This window comes from Neoarius graeffei, chromosome 4 (assembly GCF_027579695.1).
Source record: "Neoarius graeffei isolate fNeoGra1 chromosome 4, fNeoGra1.pri, whole genome shotgun sequence".
NCBI classification, from domain to species: domain Eukaryota; kingdom Metazoa; phylum Chordata; class Actinopteri; order Siluriformes; family Ariidae; genus Neoarius; species Neoarius graeffei.
Genome location: NC_083572.1, coordinates 71,849,388 through 71,872,955, shown reverse-complemented (window position 1 = coordinate 71,872,955; position 23,568 = coordinate 71,849,388). Strand labels below are relative to the sequence as shown.

At 39.3% G+C, this 23,568-nt stretch overlaps 1 protein-coding gene across 2 annotated transcripts; it reads right to left on the bottom strand.

Moving 5' to 3' along the window:
- Positions 1 to 1,373: 1,373 nt before the first annotated feature.
- sirt4 (sirtuin 4) lies at positions 1,374 to 18,323 on the bottom strand. Of its 2 annotated transcripts, none has more exons than XM_060919620.1 (4): positions 18,219 to 18,323; positions 10,259 to 10,746; positions 8,223 to 8,517; positions 1,374 to 3,082 (listed from the first exon to the last, which is right to left on the bottom strand). In XM_060919620.1, the coding sequence occupies exons 1-4, from the start codon at positions 18,246 to 18,248 to the stop codon at positions 2,930 to 2,932; spliced, it is 966 nt and encodes a 321-aa protein (XP_060775603.1). In that variant the 5' UTR covers positions 18,249 to 18,323; the 3' UTR covers positions 1,374 to 2,929. The 2 variants fall into 2 exon arrangements, with proteins under 2 accessions (XP_060775603.1, XP_060775604.1); XM_060919621.1 differs by lacking the exon at positions 18,219 to 18,323 and adding an exon at positions 10,994 to 12,847.
- Between the last annotated feature and the right edge of the window lie 5,245 nt (positions 18,324 to 23,568).

The window sequence follows — 23,568 nt, the reverse complement described above, 5'->3', positions numbered from 1 at the left end:
AAAATTATTTTGCCTGTTCATTCATTCACATTTATAATGTATATCGCACGAATCAATGCCATGGTGTGCGTGTGAAATTTATATATATATATATATATATATATATATATATATATATATATAATATGTGTGTGTGTATATATATATATATATATATATATATATATATATGTCATATATAAGTGTGTATCTTTTATAAATGGGGTTAGCTTATCTAATGTGGCATGTTGGGGAGAATCATATCTATATTTCTGATAAAATTTTAGGTATGATACCATGTATAACTCTCCTACTTATTGCTCATTTCATGGGGGGGGGGGGGGAATTGCTGGCATGTGCCGTGCAGGAGCGTCTGCCCACATTTTTTAGGCCAATATGAACTTTAGTTTTTGATTTAAAAAAAATTTCCAATCTGTAATGCCCATTGTACATGCCTGTTCTTTAATTCAAAATCACCATCTTGATCTTCAAATTGACCATATGGTATCTGTATTACATTACACAACATCCTGTCCAGATAAAACCTAGTTAGTCCACACAACAGCTGAAAGGGAAGTGATGTGATGTTGAATGTTGCCTGCTTAATATGCAAGACTTCTGCTACCATGATAACATCAGAAGAAAGCTTAAGAGAATTATATGATAGAACTTTTTTCTGGTTTGCACTTCATTTTAAAGGATTAGAGTATTCAAAGACATGAATAGCAAAAATGCAGAAATATAGTACTGTAGAGCTCGTTTATATTAAAAGGTGCATTGATTTTTTTGAAATCATCAAATGTGAATTGATTAAAAACAAGTCTCTTGTACCATATTAATCATTTTCACCTGGTAGTCCACCAAGAAGGGGAATTTATTTCCAAATAAATTGCAACTTTTTGCTGATAAAATTTATGGTTTTGGGGTAAAAAAAAAAAAAAATAGTCAGAAATCATTAGCTCCCGCCCCCTGGGCCCTCAGTGGGGCTCTGCCCCTGGGCCCTGCTGGGTGCCTGCGGCCCCCAAACCCCCGGCTTTTTTCAGACTTTTTAAAATATTTTTCATTCTCATCCCTGTATTAGAGTGACTCGCTCACTCATTTAATAAATAATGATTTAGGGGCGGCACGGTGGTGTAGTGGTTAGCGCTGTCGCCTCACAGCAAGAAGGTCTGGGTTCGAGCCCCGTGGCCGGCGAGGGCCCCTCTGTGTGGAGTTTGCGTGTTCTCCGTGTCCGCGTGGGTTTCCTCCGGGTGCTCCGGTTTCCCCCACAGTCCAAAGACATGCAGGTTAGGTTAACTGGTGACTCTAAATTGACCGTAGGTGTGAATGTGAGTGTGAATGGTTGTCTGTGTCTATGTGTCAGCCCTGTGATGACCTGGCGACTTGTCCAGGGTGTACCCCGCCTTTCGCCCGTAGTCAGCTGGGATAGGCTCCAGCTTGCCTGCGACCCTGTAGAAGGATAAAGCAGCTAGAGATAATGAGATGAGATGATGATTTAAAATCCATAAAATTCTGTTTTCATGCATGCCATGTGGTGGCTAGTTTGAGGTTAGCATGTAGAGTTAAGACACAAAATGGTGGGGAAAAAAGTCAACTCTGTTATTCTTGTTAATGGATTGCCCAGTTTAACAATGACTGACAGGGTCAACACTTGAAATGTACCCACAATTATAGAAGGGGCCATATAACAACAGCCAAACCAAAATGTACCCCAATATAAGAAACTGTTTATCACAAACATTGACTTAGACAGGAAATATTTACTTGCTAGTAAATTAGATTTCCTTTGACACAGGCTGACTAACACGAGTGGGATTTTAGCACTGTGATATTCTCAGTGACTTCTATAACCCTCAAATACAACAACCACCACCTTATTATAATATTTTTATTCAATATTATTAGCTAAATCAGCTAGCCGGCTAGTTAACTCGCACTCTTGCTAGTTGACTAATAAACTCACTCTCATTTGTGACTGGTTGGTAAAGAGAAGTAGGATTTCTTTAACTATAAAGTTCTCAGTGACTTATTTAAACAAGCTTTTCAAAACATCCCAAAACAACCACGATTTACCACCAAAAACTCACTTTAGCTAGGTCAGCTAGCATTAGGTGTAGGTTGTATGTGACTAAAAGTTTCTAGATAACACATTGTTCTTTTGGCGTATGCCACAGGTTCAAGTTTATTCAAGCTTATTAAGTGAACTATAACTCTCCTCAAATCCTTTTTTAAATTGTAAACGTGTTTTCCCCTTGAGCTGATAAATATGACCCACACCAGAAACAGCCATCAAGCAGCAGTTAACCATTTACAAATCAGTTTAAAAGTTCAGAGGTGCAAGCCTAAAAGCTCACATATCTTAAATATTGAGTATTGCTCAACAAGGAGATAATGAGCTGAGTGTCAGATGTGACTAGAAATCCACAAACATTTAACTCTGCGTTATGAATGTTTTTAAAAACCGTTTGCATGTACTAACATGAATTAAGGCTAATGTCCAGTGACCCATCAGTTAGTCCTAGTTAGTAGGCAATAAACTAATCAAAAATATTCCATCACCACAGCTAAAAGCCGAATAACAATACACATTTCTGACTTTCACTTGAGTTTCCCTGAGTTGCAGGTAATAGAACAACTAAAAATAAAAAAGTGACAGTTATCAAGTCTTTTGAGGCTTCTCTGCAGTGCCACCTAAAATCTGTCTACCCTCTTCATCATTCTTTTCAATCATGTGGGTTACAACAAATGAAACAAGCTAGATCGCTTCAAACATGGCTACTGCTAACAATAACAGATAATTAAGTTTTCTATTGTGTTTTCATCACTGCACAGTGAGGTAGAAGCCAACAGTTTTTATAGAAGTTATCACTGAAAACTAAAGGACAAGTTTTCTGATTTTGAGCACCACTGAAAGTGGGGAAAATTTTCCATGCATTGGCTGTTCTTGGTCTCAGATGGTACTGAGGATTGGGAGCACTTCTCCACATCGAGCACTGACTTTAAGCTCAGCAAGGTGGTCAGCTCTCGTAGGACCAATGTTCAGGATGGCCACTGGGATTCGTCTCTCATGGGCTGCTAACAGGAAACGGTACCCAGAATACACCTGGATATAACAGGAGAGCCATGCACACACACATTATATTATTTATATATATAAAAAGAGAGAAAATATTAATTGGTTGTGTGAGGATATGAAGTTTATCTTCAAGTGGTAAATATATTCATGAGTCAGCGAAGCGAACAAGTGAAAATATTTTCAACATGAGAAGATAAACTTCATATCTTTGCATTACCATGTAACGTTCTTTATATTATATGGACACATTCACACAAAAAAAAATACGCAAGTTAATTAAAAGAATTTTAATTTTGAACCAGTTCACCATTTTGACAACAAGCATCTAGTCAGTGGGAAAACACTGGGAGTGACATCACTGGAGTGAAATATTGGGAATTATTCTATCCACATTCACTGGATATGAGTCATCGCACGCTTTGATTGGCTACTATACGATTAGGATATCAGCTCCTATACCGCGAGTAGAGAAAAACAAAATGGCGGAGCAACCAAGATCCAACCGAGGACGAAATAAAAACTCTACTTGAAAACAAAACCCCAAAAATTGTTAAGTATTTAAAAGAAACAGAAATAGCTAAAAGAATATAGTTTTTTCCCCTCCCCCAATAGCTCCTGTTTCACACTCCAGCCCAGTCGGTGGTGATAATGCAACTTTTAAGTTGGTCTGCCAACTACCAAAAAACCCTTAAGAAGCCCCCCCCCCCAATGTATATATGGCAAAAAAGCAACAAAATATGGAATGAAAGTATTTGATAAGAACTTTTTTTGAAGAATTATTACTATAACGTTTTTCACAAATTGCTACTATCATTTTGCCAGTTTGTTTACATTTTAAGCACAGAGATGAAAGTGGAGCAAAGAAAAAAAAAAAAACCTGAACTTTTGAAAGTCAAACTAAGATATGGGGGGGCAACGTCCCCCGAAAATATTTTAATAACAACACGCAAAACCCTGCATTCTAGTGCATTTTAGTACTTATTTTCACTAAAACAAGTTACTTTTAAGCCTTTTTCTTTCATGTACATTAATGATTAACATGTTAAAAATATCAAATTTAATTCCCCTAGTTAATGAGTAATTTTCAGGAGTGCATTTATAAAACGCGGTGATTTTCCTGCCTACACAGTTCACTGAAAAAAAAAAAAAATCAGACAGTTGAAGGTAAACTCAGCAAAATCCCAAAACAGTACTGTTAAAAAGTAAAAGGTCTGTTAGAGTTTCTAAAGCTTTCAGGTTTCAATGTTGGGGACATTGAGCCTCGTTTATCAATCTTTTAGTAGAGTTGTGCGTTTGCAGAAGCTAAAGTGAACTAAACATTTCCAATTCAGATTTATGAGAGTTGAAGCCAATTGTTTACATTAGTTCGTATTGTCTGTAAATTTAAACACACCAATGAATACCAAATTTCTCATATAAATCAGGGGCGTAGTGTGTGTGTGTGTGTCACACACTGACTGGCAGCCTGAGTACATTATGTAACAAAAAATAATTACCATTGCTAGTTTTAGGCAGCTTAGAAACCGGCTCTTCCATTATTGCTGTTTCTTCCACGTTTTCTTGTTGTTGTGTTCTAGAAATGGCACTAAAACTTAGCTTCAAAACCCACAAAATGCAACTTTGATGGGGAAAAAAATATATAATTTTTTTAAATTAATTTATATATATATATATATATATATATATATATATATATATATATATATATATATGGGCACGGTGGTGTAGTGGTTAGCGCTGTCGCCTCACAGCAAGAAGGTCCGGGTTCGAGCCCCGGGGCCGGCGAGAGCCTTTCTGTGTGGAGTTTGCATGTTCTCCCCGTGTCCGCGTGGGTTTCCTCCGGGTGCTCCGGTTTCCCCCACAGTCCAAAGACATGCAGGTTAGGTTAACCGTAGGTGTGAATGTGAATGGTTGTCTGTGTCTATGTGTCAGCCCTGTGATGACCTGGCAACTTGTCCAGGGTGTACCCCGCCTCTCGCCCGTAGTCAGCTGGGATAGGCTCCAGCTTGCCTGCGACCCTGTAGAAGGATAAAGTGGCTAGAGGAGATGAGATGAGATGATATATATATATATATATATATATATATATAAATAAAATTGCGCATGTTTTGACATGGCGAATTATTAACATGAGAAAATACTTGTAATTCGCAACTAAAAAGACTGCAGCTACACTGGCAGCTTGAACATGCTTTCTAGTGCGATTGTGTTGCACTTGAGCAGAACGGTGTCAGTCCTGCGCGCCTTAGCTCGTGCACCTGAAGGCATGCCTTGGCACGCGTGCCTAACGAGCTCCGGCACGCGCACCGTGAACAAAGAACACCTGTCTTTAATCAATGAACTATGTTTGGGCTATTTAAGGACTGTGCCCATGCAAGGATGATGCGAAGTATTACACCGCGTCTAGGAACGCGAAAAATCCGAAAAACAAATTTCTCCATTCGGAAAACCAGAGATTTTCAAGAGTTTTGTCAAATATCCGGATTTCCGGAAGACTTGTCATTAGCGGAAAAAATCCAGAGGAATTTTCATGAAAATCTGGAATTCTGGGAAAATCCAGAACACTTTCATGACTATAAGCAGAAATGATTTTGTCGGATGTTTTTTATAAACTTTTTATTTATCAAATTTACAAAAAATAAAAATGCTCTGTTTCTCAAAATTCAATGAATGTGGATAGGATAAAACAGTTATTCCACTCAATCTTGTCATACATGGCTTATAGCCAACTCGGCACTACGCGTCTCATCGGTTATCAGCTCATGTACCACTCGATTTTGTGGAATAACTTTTAAATGTCGCTCAGATCCGTGATGTATTTTGTATGAAAAATGCGAGTTTTTCAACATAAGATAACTTCATATCTTCAAGCCAACTTGTGATTTTCTTTTTATCATATAGACACATTCACAAACAAAAAGTACCCAAATTAATCAAAACAATTAATTGATTTCCTCACGAGTGAAGATATTGGAAAATATGTTACTCAATGTCCTGGATGTAGTTTGTATGAAAAAATACAAGTGGCATATTTCCCAGTAAAACGCTCATGTCTACATAATAAATGTATTGAGGTATTTCACCCACGTGACCAAGTCACGTGACGCAGCCATTTTGGACGGCACGCTTAAGTCCTTCAGTGCAAGGCGGTATGAGATGGTGGAGACCTTTGCACATTTTAACAAGAAAGTAAGCTGTGATTCGTGTTAAATTGGATCTGTCTTTTATCACAAACACTGTACCCAGCCTTGGTATGGAGCCCTGTTTATTTATTTCTGCGTCCCATTTCTTTCTAGCCTTTGTTATTGCGTTTTATGTCTGATGTCTGCTACATGCAACCCTAGACAAATTAACACTGCCTTGTTTCACTGCTCAGATGGGTTAACAAACACTGACCCATTTACTTTTTGCTATATATTTTATCAAAATTGCGTTAACTGATAAACTAACCTGAAATGAAATGATCACTGCAAAGTCTGGAGTACTCTGTTGGCTCCCAATCCTGTCTCTTCACAGCTGCAATCCATTTGGCCCTCTTGTCTGGGTCAGTAGGAAACCGGTAGTGATGTGTCGGTCGCGAACAATCCGATTCAAAGAGCCGGCTGTTTGAAGTGAACGACGGGAGCCGGCTCTTCGGTGGGAGCCGAGTTGGGGAGCCGAATTAGTTTTTTGTCCTTAGGTGCCTCAGAGAGAGAGAGACTTTCACAAAAAAAGTTGCTGTCCGATTGCGTCTTTGTGTTGTCTATTACCAGTCAAAGGAAAAAAAGTAGCATGGTGTACGCCTACATTTTTTGGTTGGGGGGGTTGATGTCATTCACAGCTGCGAAAATACGAAAATTGGTGTAATGCTTAAAGCTGTGGAGCGCAGGGGAGAGGAGTCTGTGAGGCACCTGAGGAGGGGAAAATCAGCTGTGTATTTTATATTGGTAATATAACACAGTTTTGCATTATGTTTGTGAGAAATTAATTTATTAATTGGTAAGTAAGTTTTATTTCTATAGCTAGAACATTGTTACACTGCTATACTTTACCAAGCTTTACAATGGCTACAAAACTAAAAAATAAAATGGAAAACATCCTATTGATAAAATATAAATAATGTAATTAATTAACTAGTTAATTGCAGCAATTAAATCAAAAATAAAATCTCAGGAGCCGTTTGGGAGCCGAAAGAGCCGGCTCCTTATAGTAAGAAGAGCCAAAAGAGCCGGCTCCCGAAAAAGAGCCGAAATTCCCATCACTAGAAACCGGTAAAAGGAGCGTCCTGCACGCTGTCCCTGTCTGTTGTGGCAGCCCACAGCACAACAAGCAAACACCATGGTTATTTATAGAGTGCTTACTGACAAATTAATCTATTCTAGGTGTCTGTAACACTTTTTTTTTTCAAGCTGGTTCTCCCTCTCTGTCTGCAGCGTTAGTATGTAGCTTGACGTTCAAAATGGTGGACACCGGGGCGTCACGTGACCCTGTGACGTCAGGTAAAATACCTCAATATGTGTGTGCGAGTGCGTGTGTATATTAACACACTTAACACAGAATTAACTGACATAAAAGGATTTAAACAGCAGGAAATTTAACAGGTTAGTAGAATTAATGCTTATATGAAATATACTGTGTAGTTGTATACATGATGCAATTAAGGAGATGACTTCCTACCATGCTCTGTGACATAAAAATGCTGAGCATTTGTGTTTGCCATCATACATTTAAATATTCTTATCGCTTACACTGACACCATCTTGCTTCATTTTTTCTGTGGCATGTTTTTGAAAGACTGCTCTTAATCGCCTTTCTCCAAATACCTTTGGAGAAAGGCGATTTATTTTTTTCACAAAAATGCCCATTTAAAATTACTAGCATATTTACTGCATGTCAAACAAGTGAAATATATCAATTGCAGTGTCAGTGAGGCCAAACAGAGTCCAGGAGTGCAAACTGAAGGCCTGTAGATTTTCACGGTCAACCAAGGTGCAATCAATCAGCAGTCTTTCTGCACTGCTTACAGAAGAACTAATCAAATGTGCTTCATGCCAATTGTACCCTGACAACAATACCCAGTACTGAATCAATACTTCCTTTTCTGTTCATAAAAAGGGGCAAAAGAGCATTAAATGTTGGGCGGTATCTCCTTGTATCTGTATATTAATAAAGCACTCTCAGTGCTCACCTGCAGTGAGGATCCAGCCACAAGCATAGCATCAGCTTCAGCCAGCCTGTCGTGCACAAACTGTACAGTTGCACGGTCCACCGTGTCACCAAAAAACGTCACGGCAGGCTTAAGGATGCCACCACAGGACTGGCACGAAGGAACCCTGAATTGCATCACTTGTTCATCCTCCAAAAACACGTCTCCGTCCGGTGCTACTTCGCCTGCGCTTGCCTCCCAGCCAGGGTTCAGTGCAGCAAAACGCTTCTGCATCTCCTCCCGTGCAGTCAGGTGCCCGCATCCCATACACACCACCCTGACACACACACACACACACGATCAAAAATAGAATAAACCTTTAAAAAAAAAAAAAAAAGTTTCAACCCTTAAGCTTGGTTGGGTCAAACTAGCCAACTTAGCATTTACTTCTCATATGTGCTTACCCTGAAAATTTACCAACTTTTTAAACTTCATTAGTTATTAAATGCTAAAACTATGTTTCCAAAATGAAACCTTGTGTGCTCAGCTCAATTGTCTGCTATCATTAGGATTTGCAAGCATGTTCAAAAGTTTCATGTGTATCTCTGTATAAGCTATCAATATTTCTAAGAACAGAGATTAAGGACTTCAAGAGTTTAACAATTTTCACAAGTCCCCTGCAATAATATATAAAAAGCCTGGTCAACACTTTATTCACTGTATGGGCAGCACCAGTGAGGGGCTTGCGGGTTCTGTAGCTACCCTTAGGATAATCATAACATCCCCTTAACACCCCCAAGACATTTGTGTGTTTGTTTTTTTAAGTTTTAAAGTTTTAATGTGTGAATACGATAATTTATAATTTGAAAAATAAAAACATTAATACTAGAGACCTGTGCAGGTCTGAGCTCAGCCTTTTTCTGTGGAATTGCTACCTGAGGCTGGCATGCCAATGACCATCTTACATTCTTAAACACCCTCGAACTCGGTTAAACATACACGTACAGACAGATGCCTCTATAGGCTTCAGCCAAAGGCTGAGCCAAAAACAGATTAGTTTTAGACTAAAAACATAAAGTCAACACAGGTGGTCTGATCTTTTTCTGAATGATCTTAGGAAATATTCTAATCATCATTTAAGATACTGGATTTCTGATTTTCATGAGCTATAAACCATAATCATCAAAACTAAAACAAAAAAGGCTCAATGTTTCACTTTACATGTCAGAAGTATAGAATATATAAAATTTACCTTTTTGAATTAAATTATGAAAAAAAATGAACTTTTCAGGATATTCTAATTGTTTGAAATGCATTAGTGTATACTGTGAGCTGAATATCTCGCCTTGTGTTTAACACAGAATGGCAATGTAACTGTTGCAAAGCAGGTACTGTATGTGTGGGTGTGACTGTATGTCTGTTGGGGGTACTGTAATAGAATTAGAAGGGACCCAACAAGGTCAAATGCTGCAATGTTAGCAAAAGTGGAATTAAATTCTTTGAGCTGCCCCGTGAGTCGGATCCACTCCAAAATTGAATGGGCTCTTCTTTGGCCCATGCTACACCTTTCCACCAAGTTTCATAAAAATCACACCAGCAGTTTTTTATAATCCTGCAGTCAGGCAAACAAACCAAAAACATAACTTTCTTGGTGGCAACCAGCATATTAAGGAGAAACCCTACATTTCAGTCAAGCAACCCCATAGCACCAGCAAAAGAAAATTTCTGGCGCTGCCCCTGATTCTTTTCCACCTAGACCAGCGTTTCTCAACCTTTTTTCAGTCACGGCACCCTTCAGAAGTATGCAAATTCTCAAGGCACCCCCATATAAAATATACGCAGTCACGCTGACCCCGGCAGTGACGTTGTGACATGGGAAAGGGGGCCGTGAGACAAATTTTGATGATGCATGAGGCGGCGATGATCTGCATTAGTGTAACTAATGTTTTTTGGAATTTTAATTCATTTTATTTATTTCAACGTTAGAATATATATTTTTTTGACGGCACCCCTAACAAAGCCAGACAGCACCCCAGGGTGCCACGGCACCCTGGTTGAGAAAGGCTGACCTAGACTACCTGTGTGAACAGCCATGAAGCTCAGTCAGTCTCTGGTGTCCTGCCTTTGAATGTAAAGCATCCACGTTTTGAGTGACAAGCCAGCGAACTTTGCCCTTCTCCTCCCAGTCTCTCAGAGCATAGTGAGCTGAATTTGGGAGGTGGGAAGAGAATAGTGGCCAGCCCACATAATTACGGGCCCAGTAGCGCTGCCGAGCCTTGGAACTGCACATGAACTCGGTGTGCTGCATTGGCCTGCGATCTGTGCGTGCATACAGCCCCACACGTTCCGAACGATAGTCAGGGATTCCTGACTCAGTCGACAGTCCTGCTCCAGTTAACACAAAGAGACGTGAGGCTTGTGATACAAACGTCTGGAGCTGCTCCAGGGAGCTCCTGTCCGCTGAGCTGCTGGATGGAACAAATTTCAGCGCGCCAACAGGAACTGAAGAAGCAGCACGTCTTCCCACTGCCACACACTGAGACAGGGATCGCTGTGGCAGCAGCATCTGGAGGAAGAGCAAACATTAGAAAAGTAAACTGTAGAGCCCATTTTTCACCTGCTCCAGTAACTGCACTGTTACAGCATCACTTGCAATTCAATTTTATATTAAAAGGATTAATCATTCAATGCTTATTTAATGATTAAATATATATTTGTATGTTTAAAGTTTACATATCATTATGTCAAAAACACAGTAAAACAATGAATATCTGTGGAGATCAATGAGGGTACTGTAACCAATGTTAACTTACACTGATTTGTATAACTTGGTTATCGGATTTTGGCTTCTTGTAGATGTTGCAGGTCCTCTACCCCTTCATTTTTAAACTATGCGTGGGTTTAGAGTAGACCTGGGCATTCTACGGCCCACGGGCCACATCCGGCCCGTTGTGTGTCCCTGTCCGGCCCGCGAGGCCAATTATAAATTACAAAATAAATGGGGAAACCCCCATATTCCGAGTGCAATATAATGGTGCGACTTTTATTTTGAAAGCGCTACGTTCATGTTTACGTTCGAACGTGCGAGCTGTGCGTGAACGTCAACTGCAACAAGTGAGGATAGCCAGCACGTCGTCAGTCAGGCATGTCAGCTAAATTGTATATATAATAAATAAATGTAAATAATAAATTGCACTGATTCAATGACTGGTTTTGTTTTCTTCTTTATATGTAGCCGACACCACAATTCCACATAGCCTATGAATAAATATAATATTAATATTAATTATGTATTGACATGAATATATATTAAGTAGGGTGGATTCAGGTAAATTGGGCCATCAGGTAAACTGGGCCACTTACGCACTGAGCTTTTCATCTCTTCCAATTTTACTGGCCAATCACCACAAATGTATTTAAATTGTTGCAACATTACTACTTTATTTGCTTTAAGTCATTTGGATGCCATAATATTTCTGTGATGAATGAATGAATGAATCTTTATTGTCCACAAGTGTGGAAACTTGTCTTCAGTTTCACCACATAAAAAACACATATGACTCCATTTCATGTAAAAATAGTAAGGAATACTACTCTAATAGATGATTAAATTAAGTGTAAAAATTTTAAAATGTAAAAATAGTAAGGAATACTACTCCAATAAATAAATGATTAAATAAATAAAACAAGACTCATCTTGGTTTGCAAAAGTTGCCTGTGTGTTGGATACAATTCCCACTTTGTTTATCATATTAACTGCATTGGGAACAAACGATTTCTTGTATAGGTTTTTAATGGCATTTGGTACTCTAAAACGCCTCCCTGAGGGTAAGGGGATGGGCTGGTGTACCCCTAAAAGGCAGGGGGGGTCTTTCCAAGTTTGCAAAAAAAAGTGGCCCAATTTACCTGAATTCACCCTATATTAAAAAGGTGCGCCTTACATCTGGTCAATAAAATTACAACCTAAATTTATCGTGGCCCTCTGACATAATTTTGGTTTCTCATGTGGCCCCTTGTGAAAAATAATTGCCCACCCCTGGTTTAGAGTGACTTGAAATATTAAGATTGTTCAAAAATATTAGGCACTCGATCCACCCGTCAGATATGAAAAGATTTACGGAACTGTAAAAGGAGGCAGCATATCCAAGTCTCTATGGTTCTACACTGTCAATAAGACTAATTTTATCCGTATAGTGTAGGTTGGTATCCCTTCTGTAGTACATTGTGATACAGTTGACAAAAGTCAGTCATTAAGACCGCAATCTCTGCAAATTTTCAATGTGTGAGAATGTGCTTGTAGCATGTAAACAAGGAACTAATGCAACAAAAATGGCAGAACTATCCATAATGCGGCATGATCATGATTACTAAGGCGTATCGGAGTAAACATGGACTAATTTAATCAGACTGTATATATTGATAATGCATATCTACAGTAATCACCACACATGGTTTATCATGGTGAGAAAACACAAATAAAGTGCCTTGCTTTTCCGATAAAACATTTGTGAGTGTAACGTGGAAAGCATGGGCATAGCGGTTGTGAGGTCTTGATGTCCATGCAGTCACCTGGTGTAAAATAGATTTAAATTAACCAAATAGCGCTTCCAGTAGGTGTGTAGGAAATGTCAAGTTTAGTTAAAGGAAGTGGTGGCTCAATGGTTAAAGTGCCATTCCACCATTGGATGTATTTTTTTGGCATAAAATACAATATATTTTATGACAACATGACTAGACAGAGAAATCTTTAGCTTCAAAATGATATATCAAACATAATTTTTTGACAACGACAAGTATATTAATTTTGCGACCAAAGTCACCTACCCTTTTAATTTCCACGTGGTAGTGAAATGTGATGTCATCGGCAGGTTCCCCTTCTTGTGTACCACGTAATGTGTGAGTGGCACAGATTATCAGCAATGGCGGATAGAACGCGATTGTCAGCTTCGGAAAAGAAGCGAAGGAAAATAGCAAGTTTCGCCCAAAGGAGACGGTCGATGGTGAATATCGGCACAGCAATCGACAAGTGGAAATCGCGTTCTATCCGCCATTGCTGATAATCTGTGCCACGTCACACGTGACGTGGTACACGAGAAGGGGAACCTGCCAATGACATCACGTTTCACTACCGCGTGGAAATTAAAAGGGTAGGTGACTTTGGTCGCAAAATTAATATACTTGTCGTTGTCAAAAAATTATGTTTGATATATCATTTTGAAGCTAAAAGATTTCTCTGTCTAGTCATGTTGTCATAAAATATATTGTATTTTATGCCAAAGAATACATCCAATGGTGGAATGGCACTTTAAGGCTTGAGCTCAACAGACTAGAAAGTTATGAGTTCAAATTCCAGCACCACGATCCCACTGTTGCGTCCTTGAGCAAGACACTTAATCCTCATCTGCTCGGTTGTACCCCGTCTTATTTGTGAGTAGCTAAAAGTGGATAAACTATCAAACACTGAGCTCTATATAAAACCTGGAGAGCTCATCAGAGTGAAGCCAGCTGGCCGCAATCTTACCACTCCAATCGCAGAGCGGAACTGTCATTTAGACTACTGGAAGCAACACAAAATTGGACAAGTTATTTATGTGGTTGGTGGGAAAAATGAGAAGACAAATGCCTGCATGTGCAGCAGTGAACTGTATAAATCATCAGGTCAAAGGTTGTGGACAGACATTTCATCTGTGAGTATTGATAGCTAGTGTGTGATTATTTTTACATGTGCGCACAGCACCATTTGCATGGACCCCCATAGGAAGAACAAAAAAAAAAAAATCTGTCTCATCATCTTGTCTGTTTTTGTTGAAAATCTGACATTGATATCTGGGATGAACACTGTGACTGTCAGATTTTTGATGGAAATGTCCCAGACTAGATCAAAGATAATGTCTATAAATGAGGAAGAAGAAATCTCATCTCATCTCATTATCTCTAGCCGCTTTATCCTGTTCTACAGGGTCGCAGGCAAGCTGGAGCCTATCCCAGCTGACTATGGGCGAAAGGCGGGGTACACCCTGGACAAGTCGCCAGGTCATCACAGGGCTGACACATAGACACAGATAACCATTCACACTCACATTCACACCTACGCTCAATTTAGAGTCACCAGTTAACCTAACCTGCATATCTTTGGACTGTGGGGGAAACCGGAGCACCCGGAGGAAACCCACGCGGACACGGGGAGAACATGCAAACTCCACACAGAAAGGCCCTCGCCGGCCACGGGGCTCGAACCCGGACCTTCTTGCTGTGAGGCGACAGCGCTAACCACTACACCACCGTGCCGCCCAAGAAGAAATATATGAAAGAGAAAAACTGAAATAATCTCCGTAAAAATAATTATAGTATTAAAAAAGAGCCATTTTAAAAAATGATCAGAGACTAAACTAGAAAAAAAAAAAAACAATAACAGTGAAGGGGAGCGCTATAAAGATATGTAAGGAATGTGGGTAAAGTTGAGAAAATAAGAGAAGGTAATGGGGGGGGAGTCAGGAGATACTTTTCTTGGGGCAACTTTGATCGGATACCACGCGATGGGAGTGGTAATATGGTGATCAGATGGCTTCACTCGTCTACAGCAGGGAATAGGTTCTGAGCTCTTCACATTTTATATACAGCTCAGTGGTATCAACCAAATGAGCATATGTTCTCGTGAGGATCACAGAGAGGTTTTTTCTCAGCGAGACTTATTACTACAATCTCAAAAGGGCGTCATGTGTGAAAAACAGTTTTATTTTTGCCCATGTGAACAAAGGATTGCATGAAAAGGATCATCTTGTAAAGACTGAATTCCTGCTGATCACAAATGGTTACAAGAGAAAATCCAGCATCTTAATCCATGCAAATGTGAAGCTACATGGAGTGCAGTTAGGTACAGTTAGCAGAAATGGCTTCAGCACATATTACAACATCAGGCCAGATTATTCCATCCATCCATCCATCCATTATCTGTAGCCGCTTATCCTGTCCTACAGGGTCGCAGGCAAGCTGGAGCCTATCCCAGCTGACTATGGGCGAGAGGTGGGGTACACCCTGGACAAGTCGCCAGGTTATCGGAGGGCTGACACAGACAACCATTCACACTCACATTCACACCTACAGACATCCCAAGTCTCCTGGAAGTTCCGGGAGTCTCCCGCATATTGATAGCGGCTCCCTGATGCCCGTAAATTACATACAATCTCACGGAATCTAGAGCAAGCGAGCAATCTTCATCCCGAACCTATCAACCAGTCAGTGAGTGCACAGAGCATGAAGAAGAGCAGCAGCTGCTCCAGCTGTTTTCTGGAACCCAGGAAATTAATGCATGGTACAAATCTTTTTTTTTTTTAACTGATTTGGTGTTGAACTTTCACAGTTATGATAAAGCAGTGTCTCTTTGTAATTGTCATCTTTGTAAGCTCACTTCCTTGGCGGAAGGCTCAATAATGGCAATAAATTATTTTCACTTTCAGTGCTGGAGCAGCAGGAGCAGGTGTCGCGCAACCGCCAGGAATTTGTGAGGATTCACCTCCAAAACTAAGTCGCTCATAAAACTACAACCTTTTCTGGTTCAAACAGAACCAATTAGGACCATGTACACCCTTTCTATTTTGTGCTACAACGTTAAGTAGAGGTGTGTGTGGGGGGGGGGGTCAACGTGTAATTACCGTTATTTATTTATTAATTTATTTATTTTTACTAAAATCATCGCATCTCTGCAACCATACAAGATTTTTTTTTTCAAAATTCCAAACCCTATGATCTTCTTGCAGTGTCCCTTTACAGAGAGCTGATTTTAAAGTGAATTAACTGTTTGAAATTTTAAGGTAAAGTCTCTGCAATAATCACGGAATTGGAGTGAAGGAAAAAGCCATTGCAAGATTAATTTATAATTTATACACTACCCTGTGTATTTCTGAATCTTGTCGTTGCCTTTTTGTCCACTGAAACACGTGTGATGTTATATTGCATCTAAAAACATGATTTCAATATCAAATGAATGGACACGCCATCCTGTTATCTCTCCCAACTAACTCATCGGGGTTTTCTGTATTTATAGGCTCTGAAAGAGATTCTCTCACAACATGAGCAAAATTTACACTGTTCAATTAATACTGTATCTTCAGGTATATTAACACATCCATCTTCCGTCAAATATGTGATTTTCCGATGTGAAAATCAGCACTCTCCAGTCACAAGACAAAGCAATTCTACAGAGATGCGAGAGCATTCTACGTCAGAAGCTTTCAAAAAAAAAAAAAAAAGGAAAAATTCCCAGTGAGAGATCAAATCTTGACGAATCTGTCAGTGGTCAATCCTGAGAACCATGATTTTGACTTTGGCAGAGAGATTTCCAAATGTAATGAAGGCAGATGCCAGAGAACAACTCCATTTAGAAGTCCTGGATTATGTCTCATCTAACCTGGAAGCACTGGTGCCAAATTATAAGAATTTACCAGTTGATGAGTTCTGGGGGAAGCTGTCCAAAGTCAAATCTGTGAGCTCAGGGCAGTTGAGATTCAGGGAGCTCTGTCAGCTGATGAAGCTGCTATTGGTGCTGCCAAATTCTAACTGTGATGTGGAAAGGGCATTCAGCATGGTGCGTCACATCAGGACAGAATTTAGGAGTCAGACGTCTCGCCAAACACATGTGAATCCAATGTCTTGCAAGATTAACAAGTTTATTGACACAAAGTACTACAAGGTGGAGGTGTCTGGAAAATTGCTCAAATCTGCAAAGCAAGCAGCCTCTAAATACAATGAAAGCTTGCAAAAGGAACAGGCATAGAACATAGGAAAGGAAAGAGCCCTTTAGGCCAGGGCCTACGTGTACAACTGCATTCATTTTCATTCATGCAATTCATTCATTGTTCTGTTATATTCATCTGTGTTTCGGTATCTAAGTAAAGCAATGTTCTGTGGTGAACATTTCTGTCTATCCTGGTCATCCTTCCTTATTTGGGTGGGGGGGGGGGGGTGTCCAGATTCAATCAGTAAGGAGCTTAATATATGGCACATTGTAGTTATCATAGTTTATGGGTTGGGGGCAGCTAAGTCCCCAAGTCAGGGTGTCAGCTATGAATCTGAGTGAACTGAGTGAATTCAAGTATTGTTCATCTCCAAAAGGCCACCCCAAAATCCACCATGCAGGAAATCACATCAACCAAATTCTAATTTTCTGGGGGAGTACCCCTGGCAATGTATTTGCCCTCCCCCCCCAAAAAAAAATCCTTCCCCAAAAAGGGGGACCTCCCTGAAATGAATTACCTACGGTCAACTTAGAGTCACCAGTTAACCTAACCTGCATGTCTTTGGACTGTGGGGGAAACCGGAGCACCCGGAGGAAACCCACGCGGACACGGGGAGAACATGCAAACTCCGCACAGGAAGGCCCTCGCCGGCCACGGGGCTCGAACCCGGACCTTCTTGCTGTGAGGCGACAGTGCTAACCACTACACCACTGTGCTGCAGGTATTGTTATTATTAAGAAACCATGATAACTAATAAGTTGTTGTCCAGGCTGTAAGTATTCCTCCTCTGTAACCCGACTGTTATATCATTCAAAACGCAGCTGAGTTTTGAATGATTTTCTCCTCATAGAAAATAATAATTATAAAGGCAACAGTGATCACAGCATTTTCAATCAAAACAGAAAGAACTGCTTTTTTCTTTATCATTCATTTTCACAAAAAAATCAAATTGAAAGAGTTGCATAACAATAGTAACGTTGTGTGTGTAATGTATTAACTTTAATAAACAGAAAGATCAAAGCACAACAATCAGCAGGTCTTTTGTTACTGATCAGCACTGCTGTATCCCAGATCAGAAAAAACAACAACAAAACCTGTACATCTGTCTTTGTTCTTCACAGCAGTCAAACAGCACCTCGGCTTGTTTCTTTATTCTTTACGTCCAGACTGACAGATAACCACAATCTACACCTACACCACTGTCATTTACATTACTCCGATGTAGATTTCTGACTTGTCGTCTTATAAAACTGGATAAACTCATATTCAGATCCTGTAACAGCAGTGAACTTAAGTGACTTACCGGCATTGAGTATTTTTTCCACAAACCCATAAAACTACAGAATTTACATCACTGTGTGTTTCTTACACAACAGTGTACAGTGATTATATACCAGGGCTGTAGGTCGAGACAGTACAATCACTTCCGCCTCGGAATTACTGCTGCATCATGGGAACTGAAGTCCTCGAGACTTTTTTTTTTTTAAATAAATAACAGAGAAGTGAAGAGTATCTCTGATTTAGTTTTTTTTTTTTTTTTATCGCTGTTGAACCAAAAAAAAAAAGTCATTGGACGTGAAGCACAAGGGTCTTAAATTACCCTGAAGGGTGTTTATTTGGGAATAATTACCGGCTCGCTGCAGGTTATCCCGCTTATTACACGGCTATTAACTAAAAAAAATCAATAATTTTACACAAAATATTGATTTTAAAATAATGTTATTGATTTGAAAATCATTTTTGTAGCTTCCGTTAAAAATAGTCCATTAGCTTATACGGTTTGAATTGCATCCATAGGAACATAAACTCTTGTAGCCTTCTTAAGATTAGCCTACATTAAACTGAACATGAATATTAATATTAGAAAAATCTTCCATGATGTTTTCTGATGTAGTAACGGTTTTTTTTGCCACAAGGTGTCGCGAATGAGCTGACAGTTTTAATTTGATTATTAAAGCAGCAAAATTGACCGGACTACTTTCTGCTGATTGATCTGACTGGACACGGTCTATGCACTGAGCTCTACGTAAAAATGTGGAGAGCTCAGAGCCTATTCCCTGCTGGAGAGACAGGCCTTAGTTTCTATCTTTTTGCGCAGCAGGGTCATTATGTTTTCACTCTTAAAGATATTTTCTTCTACTATGAAAACTCAACTGATTTATTGTTTGAATTTTTAGTTAATTTTTATATTTTACAGGCTAAGTTTTTCATTCATAAACAGAAATGGCAAAAGAATCAGCCTCTCTTTAATATTTTTATTCTAGAAATGACCTCTTCTCAACTCTCTTAAGTTTGTACGTAATAAGAAAAATACAAGACTTCTGAACGTTCTCTAATATATATTACTCGTTTTTTTCCTTTTAGTTGATTAATGTAATTTACTTTGTCATATGTACTTGTTTTAGTCATTTGTTCTTGTTTTACCTTATTGTCACATGTCAGTGTCATTGTTGTTTTATTGCAATAAAAAAAAAAAAAAATTCCCTGCTGGAGAGACGAATGAAGGCGTTATTTCGGCACTCGGTCCACACATCTGACTGTTCACATCGCGTGTACTTGGCTTATGTGTTAAACCGTCGTATCCGATCAAATTAGCCCCAAGAAAAGTATTTCCTGACTTTTTTCCTTTCATTACCTCCTCTTATTTTCTCAACTTTACCCACATTCCTTACATACCTTTTTTTTTTTAATCGCTCGCCTTCATTGGTCACTCTAAAAAATAATGGGGCCAGTACCGGTTCTTCAGGGCGATGCCATAGAAGAACCTTTTTCAGGGCTTCAAAGAACCGTTCATGCAACAGTTCTTTAAAGAGCCATTTAAATCATTTGTTTGAGCAGTGAAGACAGATTTGTGTAAACATAGCCTATGTGCATTGACCAGCAAATGGTAAGAGAATGCCAGGCTCTGAAGAACCATTTCCAATATGAAGAACCTTTCGCATAATGTAATGGTTCATCACAGAGTTTTGACTCTCCATGGAACCATCCAGAGATTTGAAGAACCACTGAAGCACCTTTATTTTTTAGAGTGTATTATTTTCCCCCTTTTCCAGTTCAGTCTCTGGTCATTTTCTTTGAACGGCTCTTTTGCTACTATAATTATTTTTACGGAGATTATTTCAGTTTTTCTTTGTACAGGAAATCACATATCGGACGCCGTCTGGGAAATAAGCTGCTGACCGGGAAATAATCAGCTGCTCATTGATTTGCAAGTAGTTGGTCTACTATGTCGGACTCTTTCTTATTTGGTTCCGATTTGTTATCTTTTGATAACAATAGAAAGTTATTTTCATATGTCCAAACTTTTATTGAGGAATCTAAACGATTCCACACACAGGAATAGTTGGGCCAACTTGCTTACCCCCCCCTTGGTCTGTTGTTTTGTCGTTGTTTGTTCTATATATTAATGTAAACTATTATTTGGAGTAAGCCCCCTTACATGAGCTTTAATGCTCTTGGGGCAAACTCTGACCCCCAAATATGTTTAAATATCATCATCTCTAGCCGCTTTATCCTGTTCTACAGGGTTGCAGGCAAACTGGAGCCTATCATCGCAGGGCTAACACATAAAATTTCTCAAAAAATTTGAATATTGTGAAAAAGTTCAATATTTTCCATCAGTTATTTAAGAAAGTGAAAATGTTATATATTATAGACTCATTACACATAAACTAAAATGTTTCAAGCATTTTTTATTTTAATTTTAATCAGTATGGCATACAGTACAAAAACATAAAAAAAACCATCTCAAACTATTAGAATATTTCATTTCGAGTTTGAGTAAAACAATATGAACACAGTGTATCTCTCGGTCTAGTTCAGTACACACAACCACAATCATGGGGAAGACTGCTGACTTGACTGTTGTCCAGAAGATGATCACTGATGCCCTCCACAAGGAGGGTAAGCCACAAAAGGTCATTGCTGAAAAGGGTGGCTGGAAAAGGTGCACAAGCAACAGGGATGGCCGTAGTCTTGAGAGGATTGTCAAGAAAAGTTGATTCAAGAACTTGGGAGAGCTTCACAAGGAGTGGACTGAGGTTGGTGTCAGTGCATCAAGACCCATCACGAACAGACATCTTCAAGAAAGGGGATACAACTTTCGCATTCCTAATATCAAGCTACTCCTGAGCCAGAGACAATGTCAGAAGTGTCTTATCTGGGCTAAGGACAGAAAGAAATGGACTGTTGCTCAGTGGTCCAAAGTCCTCTTTTCAGATGAAAGTACATTTTGCATTTAATTTGGAAATCACGGTTCTAGAGTCTGGAGGAAGAGTGGAGAGGCACAGAATCCAAGGTGTTTGAAGCCCAGTGTGAAGTTTCCACAGTCTGTGATGATTTGGGGTGCCATCTCATCTGCTGGTGTTGGTCCACTGTATTTTATCAAGTCCAAAGTCAACACAGGCATCTACCAGGAGATTTAAGAGCACTTCATGCTTCCATCTGCTGACAAGCTTTTTGGAGATGCTGATTTCCTTTTCCAGTAGGACTTAGCACCTACCCACAGTGCCAAAACTACTACCAAATGGTTTGCTGACCATGATATTACTGTGTTTGATTGGCCAGCCAACTTGCCTGACCTGAACCCCATAGAGAATCTATGGGGTATTGTACAGAGGAAGATGAGAAACACCCGACCCAAAAATACAGATGCGCTGAAGGCTACTACCAAAGCAACCTGGGCTTCAATAACACCTCAGCAGTGCCACAGACTGATCACCTCCATGCCACACCACATTGATACAGTAATTCATGGTAAAGGAGCCCCAACCAAGTATTGAGTGTATAAATGAATGTACTTTTCAGAAGTTGGACATTTCTGTATTGTAAATCCTGTTTTTGATTGATCTTAGGGAATATTCTAATAATTTGAGATACTGGATTTCTGATTTTCATGAGCTATAAGCCATAATCATCAAAATTAAAACAAAAAAGGCTTTAAATATTTCACTTTACATGTAATGAATATAGAATATATGAAAGTTTACCTTTTTGAATTAAATTATGAAAAAAAGGAACTTTTTCATGGTATTCTAATTTTTTGAGATGCACTAGTAAAGACAAACAAACATTCACACTTAGTCAATTTAAAGCCACCAATTAACCTAACCTGCATGTCTCTGGGGGAAACCGGAGCACCCGGAGGAAACCCACGCGGACAACATGCAAACTCCACACAGAAAGGCCCTCGCTGGCCATGGGGCTCGAACCCGGACCTTCTTGCTGTGAGGTGACAGCACTAACCACTACACCACTGTGCCGCCCCCTATATATGAATGTATGACCAACCCTGATTTAAAATTACTTATAAAGTACTTTTTAAAAGTACTTGCACTCAATTTAAACTAAAATAATGGAGTTAAAACAATCATGCCCATTTTGTCAATTTGTGTAAATGGGTGTGACGTTTAAATGGTCTACATTGTCAATTGTGCCTAGTCAGAGTCAAAAGTCAAAGTCTACTTTATTGTCAGTACTGCAATATGTACAGGACATACAGAAGATTGAAATTGCGTGAAAATAACTAGTGACCAAACTAGAACAATAGCATATCTATTTTTATTTGCATCCTGCACTGCCATTTCTGTCTAAGGCTATGGTTCTTCTTTCATTTAGGCTCCTGAGGCTAATTTACTCAGTTAATTTTTCTTTTTGAATTTGAGCTGTTGAGTTTGAGCTCTCACATTCAATATCAAACATGTCTAGACTTTGGCTTTGATCCAGTCTGAGACATTTCCATTGAAAATCTGACACAGTCACAGATTTCATCCCAGATATCAGTGTCAGATTTTCAACAAAAACAGACGAGATGATGGGACAGATTTTCTGGGGGGTTTTTTCTTTCGCTCTTGCAAACCATCATAAAATGCTATAGGGGTTCCATGCAAATGGCACTGTGCACACACGTGTAAAAGTGATCACACACTATCAGTACTCACAGGTGAAATGTCCGTCCGCAATGTTTGACTTGACGGGTTTGTACAGTTCACTGCTGCACATGTAGGTATTTTTCTTGTAATTTTTCTCACCAACTACAGAAATAACTTGTCCAGTTTTGTGTAGCTTCCAGTAGCCTGAATGACCGTTCCGCTGTGCGATGGGAGTCAGAAGGCTTCATTCTGATGAGCCTATGAGCTCTCCAGATTTTATATAGAACTCAGTGGGTCTATGATCAGAACTGTGTCCATAGCAACGGTCTTCACAACAGTGGTCTGCTATGACGTAGAATACCGTAATTGACCAATCAGAATTGAGTATTCAACAAAGTCGTGTAATAACAATTCTTTATAATGCATAGGGCCAAATTACTCAATTCTGATTGGTCAATCAAGGAGGGCTTTTTTTTCCTTAACACGGGGCCGTATTTCTGAAATGCTATTGGCTAGTTCGTTGCTTGGTTATGGTTACAAAAATTAGCAAATTTTGTCAACAAAATGGCTGACTGCTGACTCAGCAATGCTGTGTTTCACTATATTTGACGAAGAAATGATAAACCAATTGAAAGCTGCAAGCGAAAATGAAAATACCAAAAAAGTATGAATTTTTAGCTTTCCATGTTTAAGAAATGGGCCGCAGAAAAAGAAATAAATGACTCTCTAGTGGCATATGAATGCTGTGAGTTAGACAAGGTGCTATCGCAGTTTTATGCAGAA